This window comes from Moschus berezovskii, chromosome 13, assembly GCF_049115385.1.
Source record: "Moschus berezovskii isolate FMDL1 chromosome 13, NW_MosBer_1.0, whole genome shotgun sequence".
Taxonomy (NCBI): domain Eukaryota; kingdom Metazoa; phylum Chordata; class Mammalia; order Artiodactyla; family Moschidae; genus Moschus; species Moschus berezovskii.
In genome coordinates, this window is record NC_142472.1 from 213130 (window position 1) to 234037 (window position 20908).

Genomic DNA, 20908 nt, shown 5'->3' on the forward strand with positions numbered 1-20908 from the left:
GTGAGGAGCGGAGCAAAGACACTCACCCCTTCCCTCCTTTTCCCGGCTTCAGGCTGGGCCTGCCTGTGCGGGAGTCCCCACGCCCTGGGGCTGCCAGACGCTGCCCACCCACGCGCTGGCTCGTGGCTCCTGCCTTCCCTCCTGCATGTCTGGTGCAGGACCCGTGCTCACATGTCCTGGGGGACTCGCAGGGTCAAATGCCTCAGGGAGAACCAGCCTCTGTCCACCCCAGGCCGCCTCCAGCAGGTGATTCGGGAATGTTTTCCATCCTCCCAAGAGCAGCATCTTCCTGATGTTGCAAGTGGACTGGTTCACGTTTAACTTCTTACAGCCGTACTTTTTAATCATTTAAATGACAAGTCATCACTTCTTTACCTTTAATTTAAATGTTAAGGCTCTATGAACCTGGGTCGTCAGGGTTGGGGCTGGATGGCTCCCTGCTCAGGGCCATGGTTCGCCTGCAGAGGCATCCTGGGGTCCCCGGGCTGGGGCAGCTGGGGCTGAAGGCTGCCCGTGGAGGAACCCATCACCTTATCCAGTAAAAGGAGCATGTTGACACCACGGGCACACACACACAAAGTAAAACAGAGCTCTTGAGGGGCTTCCCTCATAGCTCAGTTGGTAAAGAATCTGCCTGCAATGCGGGAAACCTGGGTTTGATCCCTGGGAAGCTCCCCTGGAGAAGGAAAGGCAACCCATTCCAGTATTCTGGCCTGGAGAACTCCATGAACTGTGCAGTCCATGGGGTTGCAGAGTCGGCCACGGCTGAGCGACTTCAGCTTTCACTTCAGTGCTGGGTTGGTCTAGTCCTTTGCAGGAGTATTCCACGACGTGGCCGTTCTTCATTCCCATTGGTCCACATAAGTGATCATTTTGAGGGTGACACTGCTCCTCCCCAGGGAAGGTCGGAAGGGGCTCCTGCTCCAACCCTTGCCTCCCCCGGGGGCGGCTGTGTCAGCTGTGCTGGGCCTCCTGCCTGGACGCCCGCTCCCCATCCCTCCAGGCCTCTGCTGTGTGACTGTTTGGCCCTGCAGCCCTGACCCGGGCCCCTGCCGAGTGCAAGGCGGGCACATCCTGCCCCCTTGTTTGGTTGTGTCTGTCAAGCAAGGAAGGCAGGTTACAAAGTTGCGTTCACAGTAAGATGCCTTTTTGCTTAAACCTTGGGATGCTCTAAAAATGGCCTGGAGTGTGAGGACCTAAAGGCCAGTGTGGTTATTATTTCTGAGTAGTGGGATCACAGGTGGTGTTTTGTTCTTTTGTTTGTAGGTATTGTCCTTTTACGTAATTAGAAGTTACTTAAATAACCGCTTTCTGGACCGCAGGGAGGAGAAGCTAGCGCTTCGATTGGGCTGTAATTACAGAATCTCCGTCTGCTGCTCTTGCCAAGGACTTTCCCGAATGAAAGGCTGTTCCCTAGCGGGTGGGCGCAAGCTTCCGGCTTGCAGTCAGAGGGAGCATGAGGGTCAGTGACTTGAGAGGGTCCTTCTGTTCCTTCTGAGAGATGCAAATTGCTCGGAAAACAGAGCTTTGTGTGATGGGAGTGACTAGACCCAGAAGGGCCCCCGCAGTCTTCCGAGGGAGAAGCTGTTGGGGTTAGGGTGTGACAGGGGGAGAGGAAGTCTGTGGTTTGAGGGGAAAGACGTCATTTTCTCAGATGTTTTTAATGAAAACCAAGTTGTTGACTAGAAAACACCAACTGACATTATGAGACTATACAAATAGCATCTTCTTTGCTTGCATTTTTCTAATTTCTCAAGTTAAAGCTTAAAATATTTTTGACATAAATGCAGGTCTCAGGTCCAGACTTTCCATACCACCTGGAGTGGGTGTACCCCCTACAGTCCGGGGGGCTCTGAGACAACCCTCCCCCCACAGTCCTGGGGTTTTGAGAGGATCCCCCTACAGTCCCAGGGGCCCTGAGGGGAACCCTACCCCCACAGTCCTGGGGCTGTCTGGACCAGGGCAGGCTTGCAGCTCAGAGCATCCCCCCCAGCACCTGTGTCCATCGTCCCTGAGCCCCTGAGTCTCAGGATGGGGAGCTTCTCTCTGAGCTCCCAGATGCCCTGCTGACCACGGTGTCCAGGCCCCAGCCAGGCCGGGACCCTGCAGGAGAGACCATGGATGGACCCCATCCACCCCTCTGAGGGATCAGTCCGTCCCTGTGGGCCTGCTGGCCGGGCAGTCTGGGGGTCAGGTTAATGGGACCCCCTGGGCTCCCCCAGGGCTTCCCAGGCTGCTGCCCCCTCGCCCCCAGAGGTCTCCCCGACACTCTCCTTCCCTCAGGGCCTTTCTGAAGCCTCTGGGATCTGGTGGCTTCAGTGGCTTTAGGAAGTGTGGCCTAAAAGGACCATCCAGGTGTGACTTGTTGGTGAGGACACATGATTTCCCTGGGGGGTGTGGGGGGCCCCGGGTGGGGTGTGAACCGGGTGGTGACCCCACGCAAGCAGGGGCTTCCAGGCGGGAAGACAGTCCGGGAGGGGAGAGGAGCTGCCTTGGCCACGGGCCCTGCCCACAGCCTCGTGCAGATGTGAGCAGCAGCCGGAGGGATGTGGCTGCCTGTCCACATCCTCTTGTGGATGGACGGTTTTCTCTCCTGAAGCCGGCCCGCCCTGCGCTCTGGCCGTGACCCCCGGCTGGGGGAACCTGAGCTTCTGGAGAGGGTCTGGGAGCCTCAAACAGAAGCTGTAATGCACGCTCGCAGGCACAGAGGGCCATGCTGGCTGGCGCTTTTAAAGGAGTTTAAAACCGTCTGGAGGAAGTGCGAGAGGGACTCCGAAGAAGCTAGAAGGGGTTTCTGCTGCCTCTGGGAGCTGAGTGAGATCATGCCTGGGGTGGCCAGGCCTCCCAACACTGGGACGGCCAGCGGGTGGGGTGAGGCCACCCCCATAGCACTGACCCTGTGGATGCCGTCCCCGCCATTCTTGATTCCGCCTGTGGACGCTTGGATACGGTGTTTGGCTTAATGAATTTCACTCCAGGTTTTAGGGAATGGTTTACCCAATGCGTGATTACCAGCTAGATGCTGAGCTGTTTAATCTGGCCAGTGCCCTTTCTGGAGACCTGGCCCTGCCTGCCTGGCTTCCAGCTCTCGCTGCACTGCAGGGTGGTCCTGAGCCCACTTCTGGACCCCTGGGCTGCGTGTGGGCTGCCCTGGGGCACATCTGGGGCTCACGAGAAGCTTCCCTCTATTACGTGGCTCCCGCCTTCCCCTCCCCCAGACCTGGGAAACGGATGCCCATGTTTGGACATAGGACAGCACAAAAGGGGAAAACCAGCTTCTTTCTCAAGGCTGGCCCTGCCTGGGGCAGGGCGGTGCCAGCCTGGCGCGGTGGTTGGGGGTGGGGGGTGGGGAATGACTCTGCTGGCAGAGGGAGGTGGTTGCACAAATGGGCTCAGGGAAAGGGGAATCTGCTTTTGAACTTCTCCCTGTAGTTAGCAAGGAAGGCGCTCTGGCCGACCTCAGGGCTACCGGTATTAAACCCTCGTCATACAGTGGTAGTTCAGGCCAACTGGTCCCTTGGCTACATGTTCCCTTTATCTGGAGAAGCCTGCGACCGTGCCTCTATGACCCGTGTGCAGAGATGCCTGGGCAAAGGTGCCAACCCGGGGGCTGGGGCTGTGTGGCCCCCTGGGTCCCCCAGAAAGGAGAGACCATCTGACAGGCACATGAGGGGGTCTTACCCTGCTCCCCACCATCCACAGCTTCCTTTATTTTGGAAAAATGCTTCCAACTCTGTCCCCGCGAAGAGACACTGTGGTCTTTCCCTTGACCAAGAGGGAGTGGCCTGGACTATGATGGCCCAACCTTGTGCTCACCCCCTGAGGACTGATCCCCCTGGCATGACACCCCCAGGACTAACGACACCCCAGCGTGGTCTCCCCCAGCCCCGGTACCCCCCAGGGCTGGGGCCTGGCTCACAGTCTGACCCTGTCCCTCTGTCTCTGCCTAGCCCCTTCTACGGAGAGGACTTCTACTGCGAGATTCCACGGAGCTTCCGTCACCTGTCCTTTTACATTTTTGATCGAGACGTTTTCCGGAGGGATTCCATCATAGGTAGGTCCCAACTAACCAACCAGGTGTGTTCTTCGTTTTCTCTGCCTCTTCTGAATGGGAACTTGTTCTGGAGGAACTGGGGCATCTCCTGGACACCCTATATGAGCCAGCAAACTGCACCAGCATCTCGCCTGCCCTTGCTGGCTGTCCCAGGCTGGCCGTCAGTGGGTGCGGGGCAGTGCCGCACGAGCTCATGGAAACACATCGGAGCCGTCCATCACGGGTAGAGTTGGGTCCCTGGACCTGCCTCCAAATGACTCCCAAGGGCTCCTCTAACCACCCCAGCCCCTGCCTATCCCTGACACCCAGCACTCACCTATGGGGGGCTGTTCTCAATGTGTTGGGGTGCTCTCAGGGGTGTTGGAGACTCTCAGAGATGTTCAGGGGCTCTCGGAGGTGTCAGGGTCCCAGATGCACCAGCATCCTGGAGACAGCGAGGCCCACCTTAAATGGGGAGCAGCCCAGAGCTGCCTGTTTGGTGGGTGCATTTTTGTCCCAGGAAAGCCCCATCAGTTCCCTTGGCCCCAGAGTTAGACCAGAGCCCCCCAACACGGGCTCAGCCGTAGCCTCGGGATCCAGCTTATGGTTGGTGGCCTGGCTGCTCCTGGCAGGAGCAGTCTCAGTGCTTGCTCTGGGGCAGAGCAGTTGACTCTGATAGCCCCTGACCCTGCAGTCTCCCGCCCACTCCTGGGGCGCCCGGCTAGCTCCACTCACCACCCACACTTGACCGATCAAGGGTGTTTGTGTCCAGGCCAGCAGCCCTCAGAAAAAGTCTGAAGGCAGTGCTGGCGCTGAGGTCCTCTGAGGAAGCATCTAGCAGAGTTCCCAGCACATGGATCAGAGCTTCCCACACTCGTCAAGATGCAGATGCTGGCTACTGGGTCTGGCTAACAAGTAGCATTCTTGGAAACTGCTGAGTTTTAAGTAGAGGTCACCAGGGTTTGTTCGACAAGTGCATGACCTGGATCACACAGGAACCCAGGCAATTCATAACTTGACTTGTTTAAGATGGAGCTGTGGTTGGGCTGCCAGCAGGACCTTTAACTCTCAATCTGGAAGGTTTTTCCTGTGGGGGAGGTGGGGGCACTTGCATGCCGCTCACCCTGTAGGCCTGGCCACCTTTGCCCTCAGGATGGTGCCCGAACGAACCCTTAGCAGCTGTCAAGTGCCGGTGGTTCCTCCTCGAGGCCAGACATGGGCTCCAGCCTCTCCTGAGAGGTGCCTTCATCTGGTGCCTCCTGGCCTGGAGCACCCCTCAGGCCCTTCCCTGGTGCCCACGTGGCCACCACTGTTGGCCAAGACCCTGGTCAGCAAGGGGCTGCCCCTCGGTGCATACTACGTCCACCATCACTGTGGGAGTGGCTCTTTTGTATCCACCAACCTCACTTCCCGTGGCCTTGGGCTCCCTGCGCAGTGCCGGGGTGTCGCTGTCCAGCTGCTGCTGGACACACCAGGGTTTGTTCAAGGAGGAAAGGGAACAGAGCAGTGGGTTGGGAATGTGCCATGTTTCCTGATGGAGCAAGATGCCAGGCTGGATGAAGCACAAGCTGGAATCAAGTTTGCTGGGAGAAACATCAGTAACCTCAGGTATGCAGATAACACCACCCTTATTCCAGAAAGCAAAGAGGAACCAGAGAGCCTCTTTATGAAAGTGAAAGAGGAGAGTGAAAAAGCTGGCTTAAAATTCAGCAAATTCAAAACTACGAAGATCATGGCATCGGGTTCCATCACTTCATGGCAAATAGATGGGGAAACAATGGAAACAGTGACAGACTTTATTTTGGGGGCTCCAAAATCACTGCAGATGGTGACTGAGGCCATGAAATTAAAAGACACTTGCTCCTTGGAAGAAAAGCTATAACCAATCTAGACAGCATATTAAAAAGCAGAGACATTACTTTGCCAACAAAGTTCCATCTAGTCAAAGCTATGGATTTTCCAGTAGTCATGTGTGGATGTGAGAGTTGGACCATAAAGAAGGTTGAGCACCAGAGAATTGATGCTTTTGAGCTGTGGTGCTGGAGAAGACTCTTGAGAGTCCCTTGGACTGCAAGGAGATCCAACCAGTCCATCCTAAAGGAAATCAGTCCTGAATATTCATTGGAAGGACTGATGCTGAAGCTGAAACTCCAGTACTTTGGCCACCTCATGCGAAGAACTGACTCATTGGGAAAGACCCTGATGCTGGGAAAGATAGAGAGCAGGAGAAGACGGAGACGACAGAGGATGAGATGGTTGGATGGCATCGCCAACTCGATGGATATGAGCTTGAGCAAGCTCCGGGAGATGGTGAAGGTCAGGGAAGCCTGGTGTGAGGCAGTCCATGTGGTCGCAAAGAGTCGAGCGAGTTGAACAACAAAGATGTTTATTAATCATTCTGTTTCAGGCACCTGCTATTTTTAAAGATAACTGGCAAATCATGGTTTAGCAATTCCTGGTGGCTTTAAAATTGGGATGTGTCAGGGTGCAACCAGACTTAGAGTTTTCAAAATTGTTCTCACAGCCATAAAAATAAGAGGCTGTCTGATCTCCAGGGGTAATTTAAAGTTATGACTAGCAATTATGTTGTTACCAGGATGAGAAACCACATTCTAGGGTATAAATTTGTGTCACAGAAACAAGCACAGTGTCACCGGCTTCTCAGGTCTGCCGTGTGATCTGATGGCACGGTGCCCGGTTCTTCTGTGCAGCCCTGTGTGGGCCCCTCTGCGGGCCAGGCCCCGGGTGCCCCAGGGAGGGTGCAGAGATGCTCGTGCGAGGTGGCTGAGGTCATGCCGGGTCAGGGCCACCAGCTCTGGGTGGGTGGCTGGTGGGGCTGGCCGTGGCTGGTGGGGCCCCTCCCACTGTCTCCCACCTTTGTCAGGGTGGGAGGGGCGTCCTGCAGTTTCTCTGTGAAGGGTGGGGGTTTGCTGTGAGACCTTGGTCCCCTTGTCTGAAGGCCAGTTTCCTGAGCTGAGTCTCTGCACTCTGCCCATCGCAGGGAAGTCTGCTGTTGCCCACTCATCACCGGACGGGGGTGGGGTTGTGTCCAGTTTTTTGTGACTGAACAAAGCTGCCCTAAACTTTGTCTAGGTCTTTTTGTTGACAAATGGTTTTATTTCTCTTAGAAAGTACCTAGGAGTGAGATTGCTGGGGCGTTCTGTAGGCTTTAGAAGACAGCAGAATTTGCCATCCCGAATAGGCCACTTTGGCATAAGGAATTGTTTGAGCTGAGGGCAGCCGAGAAGAAGCGGCCACATGGAAATCTGTCCTGCAACCTGGGACAACTCTAGACCCTGGTCAGCCTGGAGGTGATCCCCGAGGAGCCCACGCAGCGAGCCCTCTGAACCTCTAGTTCCCCTGAAACCCGGGCTCCCTGAAGCTCTTCCTTTGTGGCGTTGCTCGTCGGAAAAGCCCTGAGTGTTGTTTTAGGTGCAGACGCTCCGAGTTTCTGCCGCCTCCTGGAGCTACTCGTCGCCGGGCTTCCCCCCGTGTGTCTGAGATGCATGTTAATAAACCTGTCGTTTTTCCCTCGGTAATTTTTCGTTCGTTACAGAGGCCAGCGAGCCTGAAAGAGCGGGAGGAGGAAGGCCTCCCCGCGGCAGCGGTGCTTGCCTCCACTGGAAACCCGCGCCGCGCTCCTCACGCGCCGTTTCGCAGCCCCCAGCACTCGTGCTTTTTCCTTTCATCTGCACTTCATCGTTGCCCTTCTGATGTGTGTGTAGCGTCTTGCTGTAGTTCCTACTGCTTTTTCATAGTGAAGAGTTATTTGGGCACCTTTTCATGTGCTTATTTACCATCTATATCTCTCCTTTGGTAAATTGTTCAGATCTTTGCCCTTTTAATTGGGCTTTCTTGTTGAGATTTTCAAAGTTTTTAAATTGTATTCTGGATACAAGTCCTTTATCAGATGTGTATTTGCAGATATTTTCTTCTAGCTTGTGACTTGTCTTTTCATTTTCTTACTAGTGTCTTCTGAAGGCAAAAGTTTTTAATTTTGATAAACTCCAGTTTATAAAAACTTTTTTACAGTTTGTATTTTTGGTGTCATATCTAAGAATTCTTTTCCTACTCCAGGGTTGTGAAGATCTTCTGTTTTTTTCTTGCAGAAAGTTTTTGGTTTTAGTTCTTATATTTAGATCTATTTCAAGAATATTTTACATATAACAAGATTTGTTTTTCCCCTTATAGATGTCCAGTTGGATTTCCTTAGCATCTTTTGGGAATCAGTTGGCTTTGCGCGCGTGGGTCTGCCTTTGGCTTCTGTGTTCTGTTCCCTGCTGGGCACCCTTTTCCTCACACCAACATCACGCTGTCTCCATTCCTGTGTCTTCACAGCAAGTCTTAAATCAGGCCTGTGAGCTCATCAGCTCTGTCCTTTTCCAAACTTGTTTTGCTATTTCAGGTCCTTAGAATTGTCATTTACATTTTTGATCCACTTCTCAATTTCCAAAATAATTGAGATTACATTGACCTGCAGATTAATTTGGGGAGAATTAACACTTTAAGAAAATTGAGTCTCAGACCCTCCAGCATAGCATGTCTCCCCACGTCCTCGGGTCTTTAATTTCTTTCCTCAGGGTTTTGTGGTGTGTTTTCAGCACACACGTCTTGCATGCACACACACGTATGTGGGGAGTGTGTGCGGGTTTTGTGGTGTGTTTTCAGCACACACGTCTTGCGTGCACACACACACGTATCTGGGGAGTGTGTGTGGGTTTTGTGTTGTGTTTTCAGCACACATGTCTTGCGTGCACACACGTATGTGGGGAGTGTGTGCGGGTTTTGTGATGTGTTTTCGGCGCACACACGTCTTGTGTACACACACACGTATGTGTGGGGAGTGTGTGTGGGTTTTGTGGTGTGTTTTCGGCACACACGTCTTGCATACACACACGTATGTGTGGGGAGTGTGTGCGGGTTTTATGGTGTGTTTTCGGCACACACGTCTTGCGTGCACACACACGTATGTGTGGGGAGTGTCTGTGGGTTTTGTGGTGTGTTTTCAGCACACACGTCTTGCGTATACACACGTATGTGGGGAGTGTGTGCCGGTTTTGTGGTGTGTTTTCAGCACACACATCTTGCATACACACACGTATGTGGGGAGTGTGTGCGGGTTTTGTGTTGTGTTTTCAGCACACACATCTTGCGTGCACACACACGTATGTGTGGGGAGTGTGTGCGGGTTTTGTGGTGTGTTTTCAGCACACACGTCTTGCGTACACACACACGTATGTGTGGGGAGTGTGTGCGGGTTTTGTGTTGTGTTTTCGGCACACACGTCTTGCGTACACACACGTATGTGTGGGGAGTGTGTGTGGGTTTTATGGTGTGTTTTCGGCACACACGTCTTGCGTGCACACACACGTATGTGTGGGGTGTGTGTGCGGGTTTTGTGGTGTGTTTTCGGCACACATGTCTTGCGTACACACACATACGTATGTGGGGAGTGTGTGTGGGTTTTGTGTTGTGTTTTCGGCACACACGTCTTGCGTACACACACGTATGTGTGGGGAGTGTGTGCGGGTTTTGTGGTGTGTTTTCGGCACACACGTCTTGCGTGCACACACATGTATGTGGAGAGTGTGTGCGGGTTTTGTGGTGTGTTTTCAGCACACACGTCTTGCGTGCACACACACATGTATCTGGGGAGTGTGTGCGGGTTTTGTGTTGTGTTTTCGGCACACACGTCTTGCGTACACACACAGTATGTGGGGAGTGTGTGCGGGTTTTGTGTTGTGTTTTCGGCACACACGTCTTGCGTACACACACGTATGTGTGGGGAGTGTGTGCGGGTTTTGTGGTGTGTTTTTGGCACACACATCTTGCGTGCACACACACGTATGTGTGGGGAGTGTGTGTGGGTTTTGTGTTGTGTTTTCGGCACACACGTCTTGCGTACACACACGTATGTGTGGGGAGTGTGTGCGGGTTTTGTGGTGTGTTTTTGGCACACACATCTTGCGTGCACACACACGTATGTGTGGGGAGTGTGTGTGGGTTTTGTGGTGTGTTTTCGGCACACACGTCTTGCGTGCACACACACGTGTGTGGGGAGTGTGTGTGGGTTTTGTGGTGTGTTTTTGGCACACACGTCTTGCGTGCACACACACGTATGTGTGGGGAGTGTGTGTGGGTTTTGTGGTGTGTTTTCGGCACACACGTCTTGCGTGCACACACACGTGTGTGGGGAGTGTGTGTGCACGTGTGTGTGTGTACGTGCACAGAGCCCTGTACTTGTGTTTCTGACGCTGTAGACAAAGATTTCTCATGCAGTTCGCCAGAAGCTCAAGCCACAGCGCCGCCGCTCTATGTGCCGTTACTGTCTTTTCAATCTCACTTTCCACTGTCATTGCTTCTGTGCACAAACGTACTTGCTTTTTATGTCCTGACTTTGTGTTCTGTGGTTTTGCTAAGCACAGCTACTCTACTAGCTTTCCCTGTAGATTCTGTAAGTAAAGGCTTATTTCTTCCCTTCAGGTCTGCAGGCCCTGTTTCTCTCTCGGCCTCCGTGCACCTGCTGGCCACCAGGGTAAACAGGCTTGACGGGAGTGTCTGCCCCCGCCTGTCTTGGGGAGGCGTCCAGCTGTCCCTCCTTAGTTGCTGTCCTGAAGGTGTCACCCTCGGCTGCCCACCTTCCTGCACCCTCTGTGCTGTACCTGTCCCCAAGTCACATGCCGCTTCTTGAACTACCTGACATGCTTCTGTCTTCTGAATAGACCCCAGCAGGTATAGCGCCACCAGAGGAAGTAACACACGGGGATTTTAGTGGTGGAAAGGCTGTTGCGCCTTTCCTCCTAAGTGGGTCCTGAGTCTGTCCTCCTGAGTAGGTGAGGCCCAAGGGATACAGTGACCTGATGTCACCCAGATCAATCAGGGAAGCTATGGATTTTGAGATTTGGGCACATTTAAGTGGGCTTCAGGTCAGTGCTCCCAGGACAGCCTCTGACGTGTAAAGCGTGCACGTCCGTGTGTCCTTGACGTGGTCAGCCTCCAGAAGGACAGGCTGGCAGCTGCTGACAGAGCTGACCCCAAGGTGGGACTTGTGTAGCAGGGGAGAGACAAACTTATTCTTGGCTGTATTTTATATCCTTTTGGATGTTTCAGATTTTACTCTGCGTTTCTGTTACCCACTTACATTTGAATTAAGCACTTCCAAAAATAAAGAGTAGTACTGATGTGTAAGTTGTAGAAGTCATTTGAGTGTTAAATGTGTGACTCCTCCCCACTCCAGTAAAAGAAATCATGAAAACATTATGGTTACTTAAAATCTCACACTTCAAATGTAACCCTCCTATCCAGCTGAACTAATCATGAGGTCTGAAAATTTCTTTATCCCTTTTCAATGAAATGTGTTGCCCAATTCAGTTCCAAGAAATGTTTGTTTCTTGTGACTTTATGCCTGCAAGACTCAAAGTCATATTCCCATCAGGGAAAAGGGTAGAGTTCTGTAGGAGCCAAGCAGAGAAGCAGCAGTCTTCTCCTGGGGGCTCTGCCTGCTGACAGGGATCAGAAGTGGGGTAACCCACGTCAGGCCCTGGCGAGATGCCCCCCACAACCAGGCATGGTGGGAGGGGAGGAGCCTGGGATGGTCGCTGATGCTGATTGGAGGACGGTCCTCCTGGCTGTGACTTGAGCCCTCTGCTCCTGCGGCCTGCACTCTGCGGCAGCCTCTGCTGCTGTGTGCCTTCTGCCCTCTGCCTCCTCGCTGGCATGGGCTCCGCATCTGACTGTGAGCACCGTGGCCTCAGTGCCCTGTGAGGCCTGTGGTGGGCAGGATTCGGCTCTGCATGGCCAGAGCTGAGCCAGCGAGGTCACCTTGAGCAGGGGTTGGTGCTGGCCCTTGGAGCCCGGTGTGCTGTGTCCACTGTGCCAGTGGACAGCGGGCTGGCCTTGAGCCGCCGCACGTGATGGTGGGAGATGAGCGGAGGCCCGCGGTGGACGTGCTGACGTGCTGAGGGGACAGCGGGCAGGGAAACGGGGGTGAGGCAGGGCACGGCGCCGCAGCCCCCAGCTCTCGGGACAGCGTGTCCCTGTTTCATTTCTGACTTCCCGGCTGTGCCCGGCAGGTGCATCTGTCCATGTCTGGAGTCCAGGGTGTGAAAACTGAAGGGCAGAGGCCTTGTCTCACCACCTGGGTGTTCCGACTGCCCTTGAGACACTAGACAGAAGGCAGACCAACAAGAAGAAACAAGCATTTTCAATTCCTCTTCAGGCACATGTGGCGAGGAGGCACCTCAGCGATGAGGAGGAGCTGGTGGCGTGGGCTCGCATCACACCTTAGGGAAGGGGCGGCGGGTTTCGGAGGAGGGCCGAGACAGAGGGCCTGTGGGGTGTGGAGTGCACAGGGCCCCCTGGCACTGATGCCCCCCTGCTGCTCTGGCCTGTATTGTGGGTGCATGTCCTGAGCCCCTGAGCCCAGCAGCAGGGCGTCCTTCTCCTCAAACCTCCCCGCTCCTGGCAGATGGGACCGGGCCCCAGCGAGGCCGCCTGCAGCTCCCAGGGGAGCCAGAGAGGAGGGCGCATCCTGAGAGAGCCTGGTGAGACGGCTTCTGGGAGAAGCACGAGGCAAAAAGACGGGAAGGCAAGGCACCCGACGAGGCAGGAGGCCCGGAGCCTCGCAGGACAGGCCTCCTGTTTAGTGATAGGGCCGCATCAGCGACCTGCCGCCTGCTCCCGAAGCGAGGGGACAGAAGTTTTGGCACCCGCGGGGCAGGCCTCCCTGTGAGGCTGCCAGTGCTCCTGTCCCGTGGGAGCCGCACGTATGTTTGCAGAAGCCCGAGATGCAGCCCTCCTCCTTGGAGAGGAGGGCTGTGTGTCCTGGTGAGGGCAGGGCTGGCCTGCGGCTCTGGGCTCTTCAATAGTGTCGTCTTTGCTGGCGAGACTGTGGTCCTGAGTTAGGCTGTGTGTCCTGAGCTCCAAGAGGAGGCAACTGAGCTTAAAAAGCGTCTAATTGTATGTTGTCCTTTGTTGTTCCTGTTCCCGTGTGTGATTTACAGTGCATTTAGGACACGTGTGTACATGTGGATCGTGCGCACACACACATGTAAGGGTGCCCACGTGGCCAGGCTCCCCCTCCCCGCCCCTGGTGGACAGTGTCGTCCCCATGCTCGAGGCCACGGAGTGTGGGGAGATGGGCAGCTGGTGGCCTCTGTCCCCCCAAGCTGTGGACACACGTCTGCTAACTGCCCGTGTGGTTTTCTGGAAAGAAAAAGGCGAGTGAACAATGCATGATGGTTGTCGATATACGTTTAAATACTACAGTTCTGTACGAGGCAATATACATCACACACGTGTATTTATGTGTATGTTTTCACTGCCGTTCTGCCTCCTCAGTACCAAGCCTGTGTCAGGAACATGAAACTGTTGAGAGTGGGCACCCTCAAGCTCTGGGACCCCAGGAGTTCCCTGGGGACTTTGTGGAAATGCAGATTCCAGGAGGAATTCCTCTGGAGATTCCTCCTCCCCGGAGGCTGCTTTCTCATCTGGAACAAGCCCGGGGACTTGCATTAGGAAGCCCTGCAGCTGTTTCGATGCAGGAGGCCCATGATCACACGTCGAGAGACACATTCATAGACCCAGGCGGGCGACAACCGGCTCGTTCCGCAGGCTGACAGGAACACGTGTGCACGCATGCTACATAAGCTGAACACGCACGTGCACACCGTGTGAACCGACTGTGCGTGCTCCCATGAGCTCGGTGTGCACACGCGTGAGTGCTGAGCTGCAGCTCATCAAGCACACACACACACTAGGTGTGCACACGCGTGAGTGCTGAGCTGCAGCTCATCAAGCACACACACACACTAGGTGTGCACACGCGTGAGTGCTGAGCTGCAGCTCATCAAGCACACACACACACTAGGTGTGCACACGCGTGAGTGCTGAGCTGCAGCTCATCAAGCACACACACACACTAGGTGTGCACACGCGTGAGTGCTGAGCTGCAGCTCATACAAGCACACACACACACACTAGGTGTGCACACGCGTGAGTGCTGAGCTGCAGCTCATCAAGCACACACACACACTAGGTGTGCACACGCGTGAGTGCTGAGCTGCAGCTCATCAAGCACACACACACACTAGGTGTGCACACGCGTGAGTGCTGAGCTGCAGCTCATCAAGCACACACACACACTAGGTGTCACACGCGTGAGTGCTGAGCTGCAGCTCATACAAGCACACACACACACACTAGGTGTGCACACGCGTGAGTGCTGAGCTGCAGCTCGTACAAGCACATACACACACACTGGGTGTGCACACGCGTGAGTGCTGAGCTGCAGCTCATCAAGCACACACACACACTAGGTGTGCACACGCGTGAGTGCTGAGCTGCAGCTCATACAAGCACACACACACACTAGGTGTGCACACGCGTGAGTGCTGAGCTGCAGCTCATCAAGCACACACACACACTAGGTGTGCACACGCGTGAGTGCTGAGCTGCAGCTCATCAAGCACACACACACACTAGGTGTGCACACGCGTGAGTGCTGAGCTGCAGCTCATACAAGCACACACACACACTAGGTGTGCACACGCGTGAGTGCTGAGCTGCAGCTCATCAAGCACACACACACACTAGGTGTGCACACACGTGAGTGCTGAGCTGCAGCTCATCAAGCACACACACACACTAGGTGTGCACACGCGTGAGTGCTGAGCTGCAGCTCATCAAGCACACACACACACTAGGTGTCACACGCGTGAGTGCTGAGCTGCAGCTCATCAAGCACACACACACACTAGGTGTGCACACGCGTGAGTGCTGAGCTGCAGCTCATCAAGCACACACACACACTAGGTGTGCACACGCGTGAGTGCTGAGCTGCAGCTCATCAAGCACACACACACACTAGGTGTGCACACACGTGAGTGCTGAGCTGCAGCTCATCAAGCACACACACACACTAGGTGTGCACACGCGTGAGTGCTGAGCTGCAGCTCATCAAGCACACACACACACTAGGTGTCACACGCGTGAGTGCTGAGCTGCAGCTCATACAAGCACACACACACACTAGGTGTGCACACGCGTGAGTGCTGAGCTGCAGCTCGTACAAGCACACACACACTAGGTGTGCACACACGTGAGTGCTGAGCTGCAGCTCATCAAGCACACACACACACTAGGTGTGCACACGTGTGGGTTCTCAGCCATGGCTCATGCAAGCTCACACATTTCCAGGGTATCTGCACCACGTGCCACAGCATGGCTGTTGGGGCAGGAGGGGCTGAGACATGGCTGCCTTGGGTTCCTCCCCCTCACCCCATCCCACACACATCCCGGGCCCGGGCAGCACCCCTGGCAGAGCCGCCCCCCAATCTGTAGGATTTCCACCAGGTGCCCCTGAGCCACAGTCTGGGTGACACTGGAGGAGGAGCCCGCCCAGGCCCAGGCTGTGGACACCGTGGCAGTGACGGGGTGTGTTCGGGTGGACGTGGCGCTTCCAAGACAACATGTGGCCTCTGTGACCTTACCCCATTTCCGTCTCCATTGCTCTATCCTGGGTTTCGGTCTGAGATGACTGACACTGACCGTGGAGGTCCTGCTGGCCAGGCAGGTCGGGCGGGCAGATCGGCCCCTCGTGACTGGTCTCCTCTGCATTGGTCTTCCAGGAAAGGTGGCCATCCAGAAGGAAGACCTGCAGAAGTACCACAACAGGGACACGTGGTTCCAGCTGCAGCACGTGGATGCCGACTCCGAAGTGCAGGTGAGGCTCACGGAGCCCACGGGACCAGGCGTCTCGGGCTGGAGGAGACCTGACTGTGACTAGAGAAGCAGATGCCGGATTCTTGTCTTCCGCTGAAACAAGGGTCAGCCGACTGTCCCCTGGGTGTGTCCTCCTGGGGCTTCATTTTGTTTGTTCCATCGGTTGCTGTCAGACTTAGTTGTGCAGCTTAAAAATGTAAAATGCAAAAGAACGTAACAGATAATTGAATATAAAAAGAATAAGGTGAGAAAACCTAAGGCTGTGGGCCTCTGTCTACTGGAGGCACCCACGCGTGTCCTGGCTCCCTGCCCCAAGAAGGACCGAAGGGGTGATGAAGGGCTCATGGCCTTGAGTGTCTCCAGGGCCCACCCGGTGCCCCAGCCATGTGTTAACTTGGGAGTGTCACCTTGACCAGGCCCGGGGCTTCCCCCAAGCAGGGCCACTGCCTGGGCCCAGGGTCCAGGAGACGCTCGTCGGGGGGCCTGCTTGCGTCTTCTCTTCCCTAGTGACCCTGCCTGTGCTCCTGGTCAGCCTGTCCCCGAGCCCAGGCCATGCCTGGTTCCAGGACCAGAGCCTCTGCTGGCAGCGTGGCAGCCCAGGGCCTGCGCTGAGCGGGCCTGCACTGAGCTCAGCGGAGCGTGGCCCTGGTGCTTTGGGCCTCGGCTTCCTCCCCATCACGTGGGTTTTTGTAAGCAGCAGCGTCACGAACTGAATCCTCTGGGGGGCCCACGAGAACTTCCTGGGGTTCAAACAGCAAGATCATGGACTGAATCCTCTGGGGAGCCCACGAGGCCTTCCCAGGCTCCTGGCCCAGTGCCCACATGCTTCCTCGTGGGCCCAGGGCCTCCACTGAGCTCGGAGTTGTGTGCTGAGACTCAGGATTTCTGCTTTGGACGCCTCGTGACCACTGGAGCCATGCCCAGACTCTGACAGGGAGATGGCACACGGGTGCGTTGAGACGCCCAGGATGTGGTGAGGGTGCTCACGCTTGGTCGATTCTGAGCGAGGCCCCGTGTGCTGCGGGAGGCAGAGGGGCCTGTGATCACTCAGAACGAGGGGCGGTGCCCGGGTCCGGGGTGGTCCTGCCTGACGCCGATGCTGGTGGACGACAGTGGCTGCTGCTGCTCGGGTGGCCGGGAGGCCGCTCCTCGGGAGGTGGTCAGACACCTGTGCTGCGTGAGCTTCACTCCCACGCTGCTGCCTCCATCCGCACTTTCCTTTCACTGCTGTTCTGAAGAGACTCCACCTGCAGCCGCGACACACGCACTGCTTAGTCCCCAGACTTAAATGCTGCTCTGGTGGCAAGTGTAGGTTTCCCTTGTTCTTGCCTTTTTGAAAAAGCTCAGCTTTTAGTTCTGAAGTTGCTCTCGAGTCGTAGGAAGTCACAGGAAAGGCTGCCCAGGGCGTGCTGGTTAGCTGGTTTACACTCAGAGATGCGTCGGGTCGGGGCCCTGTCCCTCCCTGGACCCTGCCTGGTGACATCCGTGCGCCTGGGCAGGGCCCCCGACACCACTCGGGTCCCGCCAGTCCCGGCGTGCCTGCCTGTGCCCTCATGGGCTGACGCGAGCAGGCGTGGCCCCGCTGTGGCTCTCAGCCACGCCGTGGGCACCACAGCTGCTGCCCTGGAGCCGGCAGCGGCACCTTGCTTTCGTTTCTGGTTTTAGTAACTTGTGCCCTCTTTCTCTTTTTCTGGCGTGGTTGGAAGTTTACCAATTTTACTGTGTTTTTTTGTATAGCTTTGGTTTATGTGTTTTCTCTGTTGATTTCCTGTTTTCGGTTTCATTGATTTCTGCTTTGATTCAGGTTATTTGTTTTCTTCTGGCACTTTAGATTTAATTTCTCTTCTTTTCCTAGTTTCCTAAGGTGGAAGCTTAGGTTATTGATTTTCAGACCTTCATCTTTTCCAATATCTGGATTCACTGCTTTGAATTTCCCTCTAAATGTTGCTTTGGCTGCATCTCATAAATCTTGATGCTTTATTTCATGTCAACTTATGAAAAGAAACAAATTCAAAGCTTTTTTCCCTGAAACTTCTGCTTTGGCCTCCTTGTTATTTGGAAATGTATTGTTTAGTCTCCATTTATTTTGTTATTTTTAGCTCTCTATCTATCACTGAGTTCTAGTTCAGTTTCCAGTGTGGTCTGAGAGTGGCTGCGATGCTTTCTAGACTTGCTGACCTGTGTTTAAAGCCAGGCTGGTCTGTCCCAGTGGATGTTTCGTGTGATCAGGTCTGTGATGCTATGCGGTCATCATTCCCTTTAAATAAGACTGGGGCGCCTGTGAAGTCAGCATTTTCAGTGCTCTGCCCTGAGTCTCTTCTCTCAGACCAGTGTAAGGCAAGAACCCTTGCCGAAGTCCCACTGCATCTTGCCTGGGCTCACAGCTAACGAACAAGGCTCAGCTGACCCCGCTGTGGGAGGGGGACCACCCCAGCCCTCAGCCTGGTAGGGGTTCCGGAGCCACCTCCCTGGAGAGGTCAGGGCATGGCTCCTGTTGGGGTCAGAGCAAGCCCGGGGACACTCACGTGTGCAGCCAAGCAGCCAGTGGCCCTTGTGTCCGTGGGAGGTTTTGGAAAGGAGCTCGGGGACGGTGACCCAGTGCCTCTCCGTTCTGAGGAGACTCAGTCTGGTTTAACGCCACACTCACTCACAGAAGCACCCGCACCGTGCTCCTCCTGTTGGGCTTTTGGGGGCTGGTCTTCCTCGCTGTTTGCAGCCCCGATAATGCCCTGGCTGCGTCCACCTGTCTGTCCTGCCCACTCGCTGTCCTCAGCCAGGGGCCCTTTGCACACACAGCCCCAGCCCAGCTGTGTTCCTCCGACCCTGCCCCCTCCTCCCAGAGCATCCGTGAGCACTGACTTCCTTCCTGAAGAGCAGGGCTGAGGCTCCTGGCCTCCGACCAGCCTCCCAGCGGACACAGAGACACCAAGATGGCAGCAGAGCTGCCTGAGGCCCCCAACGTGTGGTGAGCTTAGCCCAAGCAGTGGCCGGACATGCTGCAGACACTGTGCCCTCAGGGCCTTTTCCTTTTCTTTCTTCTGAAGCAACACTTGCCATCAGCAGCCTGCCCAACGTAAAGCAGGAGGGCTGGAGACGTAAACTCTGGGATCTGAGCTGGGCAGGTAGACGGGCCATGGATGCCATGCAGGGTCAGGTGTCACCAGTCCTTGATGGGAGCCCATGAGCCCCTGCTGCTCATGGCCCCCGTGACCGCCTGTGCTTGTGCCTTCCAGGGCAAGGTCCACCTGGAGCTGAGGCTGAGTGAGGTCATCACTGATTCGGGCGTCGTCTGCCACAAGCTGGCCACGCGGTAAGACGCGGGATGGCCCCACCACCGGTCTGCTCGGCCCTGAACCTGACCCCAGGCGGTGGGCAGGTCGTGATTTGTAAACAGATGAGTCAGGATTCCCAGAGCGGGGCTTCCCCAGAGACGGTCTGAACATCCTCGTGAGGCACACGCTCACCCTGAGGGCGGCATGTTTGGTTTTTGCAAATAACCAGTCACTCAGGATGACGTTTAGCAGATGTTGGGGTCATGCCCCTGGCTTTATGCTCAAGGAAATGGTGAGTTGGGGGCAGAGTTGGGGTTTGACTTCTGACCTCAACCCCCAAATCTCAGCTGCTTCCACCCATAATGCTTGGTGAGTGTGCATGTGTGCACCTCTGTGTGCAGGTGTGCAGGAGTGAGTGTGCACACCTGTGAGTTTGCCTGCAGGTCTGTAGGGGTGAGTGTACACACCTGTGTGAGTGTGTGTGCGAGTGTACAGGGGTGAGTGTGCACACCTGTGAGTGTGCCTGCAGGTCTGTAGGGGTGAGTGTACACACCTGTGTGAGTGTGTGTACAGGTGTGCAGGAGTGAGTGTGCACACCTGTGACTGTGCCTGCAGGTCTGCAGGGGTGAGTGTACACACCTGTGTGAGTGTGTGCAAGTGTGCAGGAGTGAGTGTGCACGTGTGTGTGGGTCAGCTTAGGCGCACACCCCGGTGTGAAGGTGCCTTCTCCACTGAGATGGGCTCTGGGCAGATGGGCTCTGAACAGGCTCGAGTGCCAGGTTGTACAGCTGGTGCAGCGATGTCCCTGGGAGGAGGGCTGATGAGCCCACGACGTGTCTCCCTTGTGTATCCTGGGAGGCAGCATGTCGGGTTTCCTTTTTCTCTGAGATGTTTGGGTGGCTGCAGTCAGGCCGTCCCCTTGCCGTTCGGAGCCTTCCAAGTGCTGGTTGGTGAGGAGGGGCAGTGCCGTCAGGCAAGTGGCTGTCTGGCAGGCGGCTGGCCCCATGTCCAGGCATGTCTCTGAGATGCCAGGTGTGGGAGGGACTGCTCCCTGACTAAGCTGCTTCCAGGAAACCTTTGTCCCTGAGACTCCAAAGTGAACCTACCATCCTGCCTTCTTCCTGATTTACAGCTGGATGTGATCAAAATCCTTTAGCCTTGAACTTGGGCCTTTGGCACAGTGTGGGGCAATTGAGTCCCTTCTCCTGCTTCCAGCCCCAGGACCACAGCTCCCCACCCCCCGACTGAGGACTGCCTCCTGCCTCCCACCCAGCAGGTCACCCTGTGTGTTCCTCCCAGGGAGGTCCACCCACTATCCCACTGTGGCTGCTGGGCTACCAAGCCCCCGGGCCTTTTGGGGTGTCACCCTCACACAAGCCCCCTCCCCAGGCCCCTCACAGGAGCCCTTGGCTAGCTCACGACTTCACGCCCATCCCTGGAAATATGCCTAAGATTCTTGTTTAGTGAGAAGTTAGTTCACGGAGGGAGGAGCGTGACCCCAGACCAGGTCTGTAACAGAGAGAGAAGGGTGGGTGGACCGGAAAGACCTGAAGACTCGCTGGCATTCCTGAGGCCCAGCCCGTCCAGCGGGCAGAGAAACGGGGAGAGGGTCATCCACTCGCGGAACGGGAACAGCGGAGCTCCGACCCTGAGAGAGGAGGTCCTGTGAAGGGTCAGGACTGCCAGGCCCCTCGAGGGGCAGATGCCATCCAGGTGCCCGCCTGCAGGAGTGAGCGGGACCTCAGTCTCCCTGAGGCAGGAAGGCAGGACACAGACCCTCGGTGTCTGAGTGGTGTTAGGGCTCTGCTTCCAGCCGGGATGGGACGGTGGGACGTGTGCCCTCTCTCACCTCAAAGAACCAAGAGCTGACACCATCTGCACC

At 55.6% G+C, this 20908-nt stretch overlaps 1 protein-coding gene across 3 annotated transcripts in view; it reads left to right on the forward strand.

Annotated features, from left to right (window-relative positions):
- Window positions 1-20908, forward strand: part of RASA3 (RAS p21 protein activator 3) — a 107016-nt gene that overhangs the window by 62043 nt on the left and 24065 nt on the right. For all 3 annotated transcript variants that reach the window (XM_055426760.2, XM_055426757.2, XM_088842556.1), the window contains 3 exons: window positions 3951-4054; window positions 15661-15755; window positions 18988-19064. In XM_055426760.2, the coding sequence (XP_055282735.2) occupies window positions 3951-4054; window positions 15661-15755; window positions 18988-19064 (276 nt within the window). The remainder of the gene's footprint in view (window positions 1-3950; window positions 4055-15660; window positions 15756-18987; window positions 19065-20908) is intronic.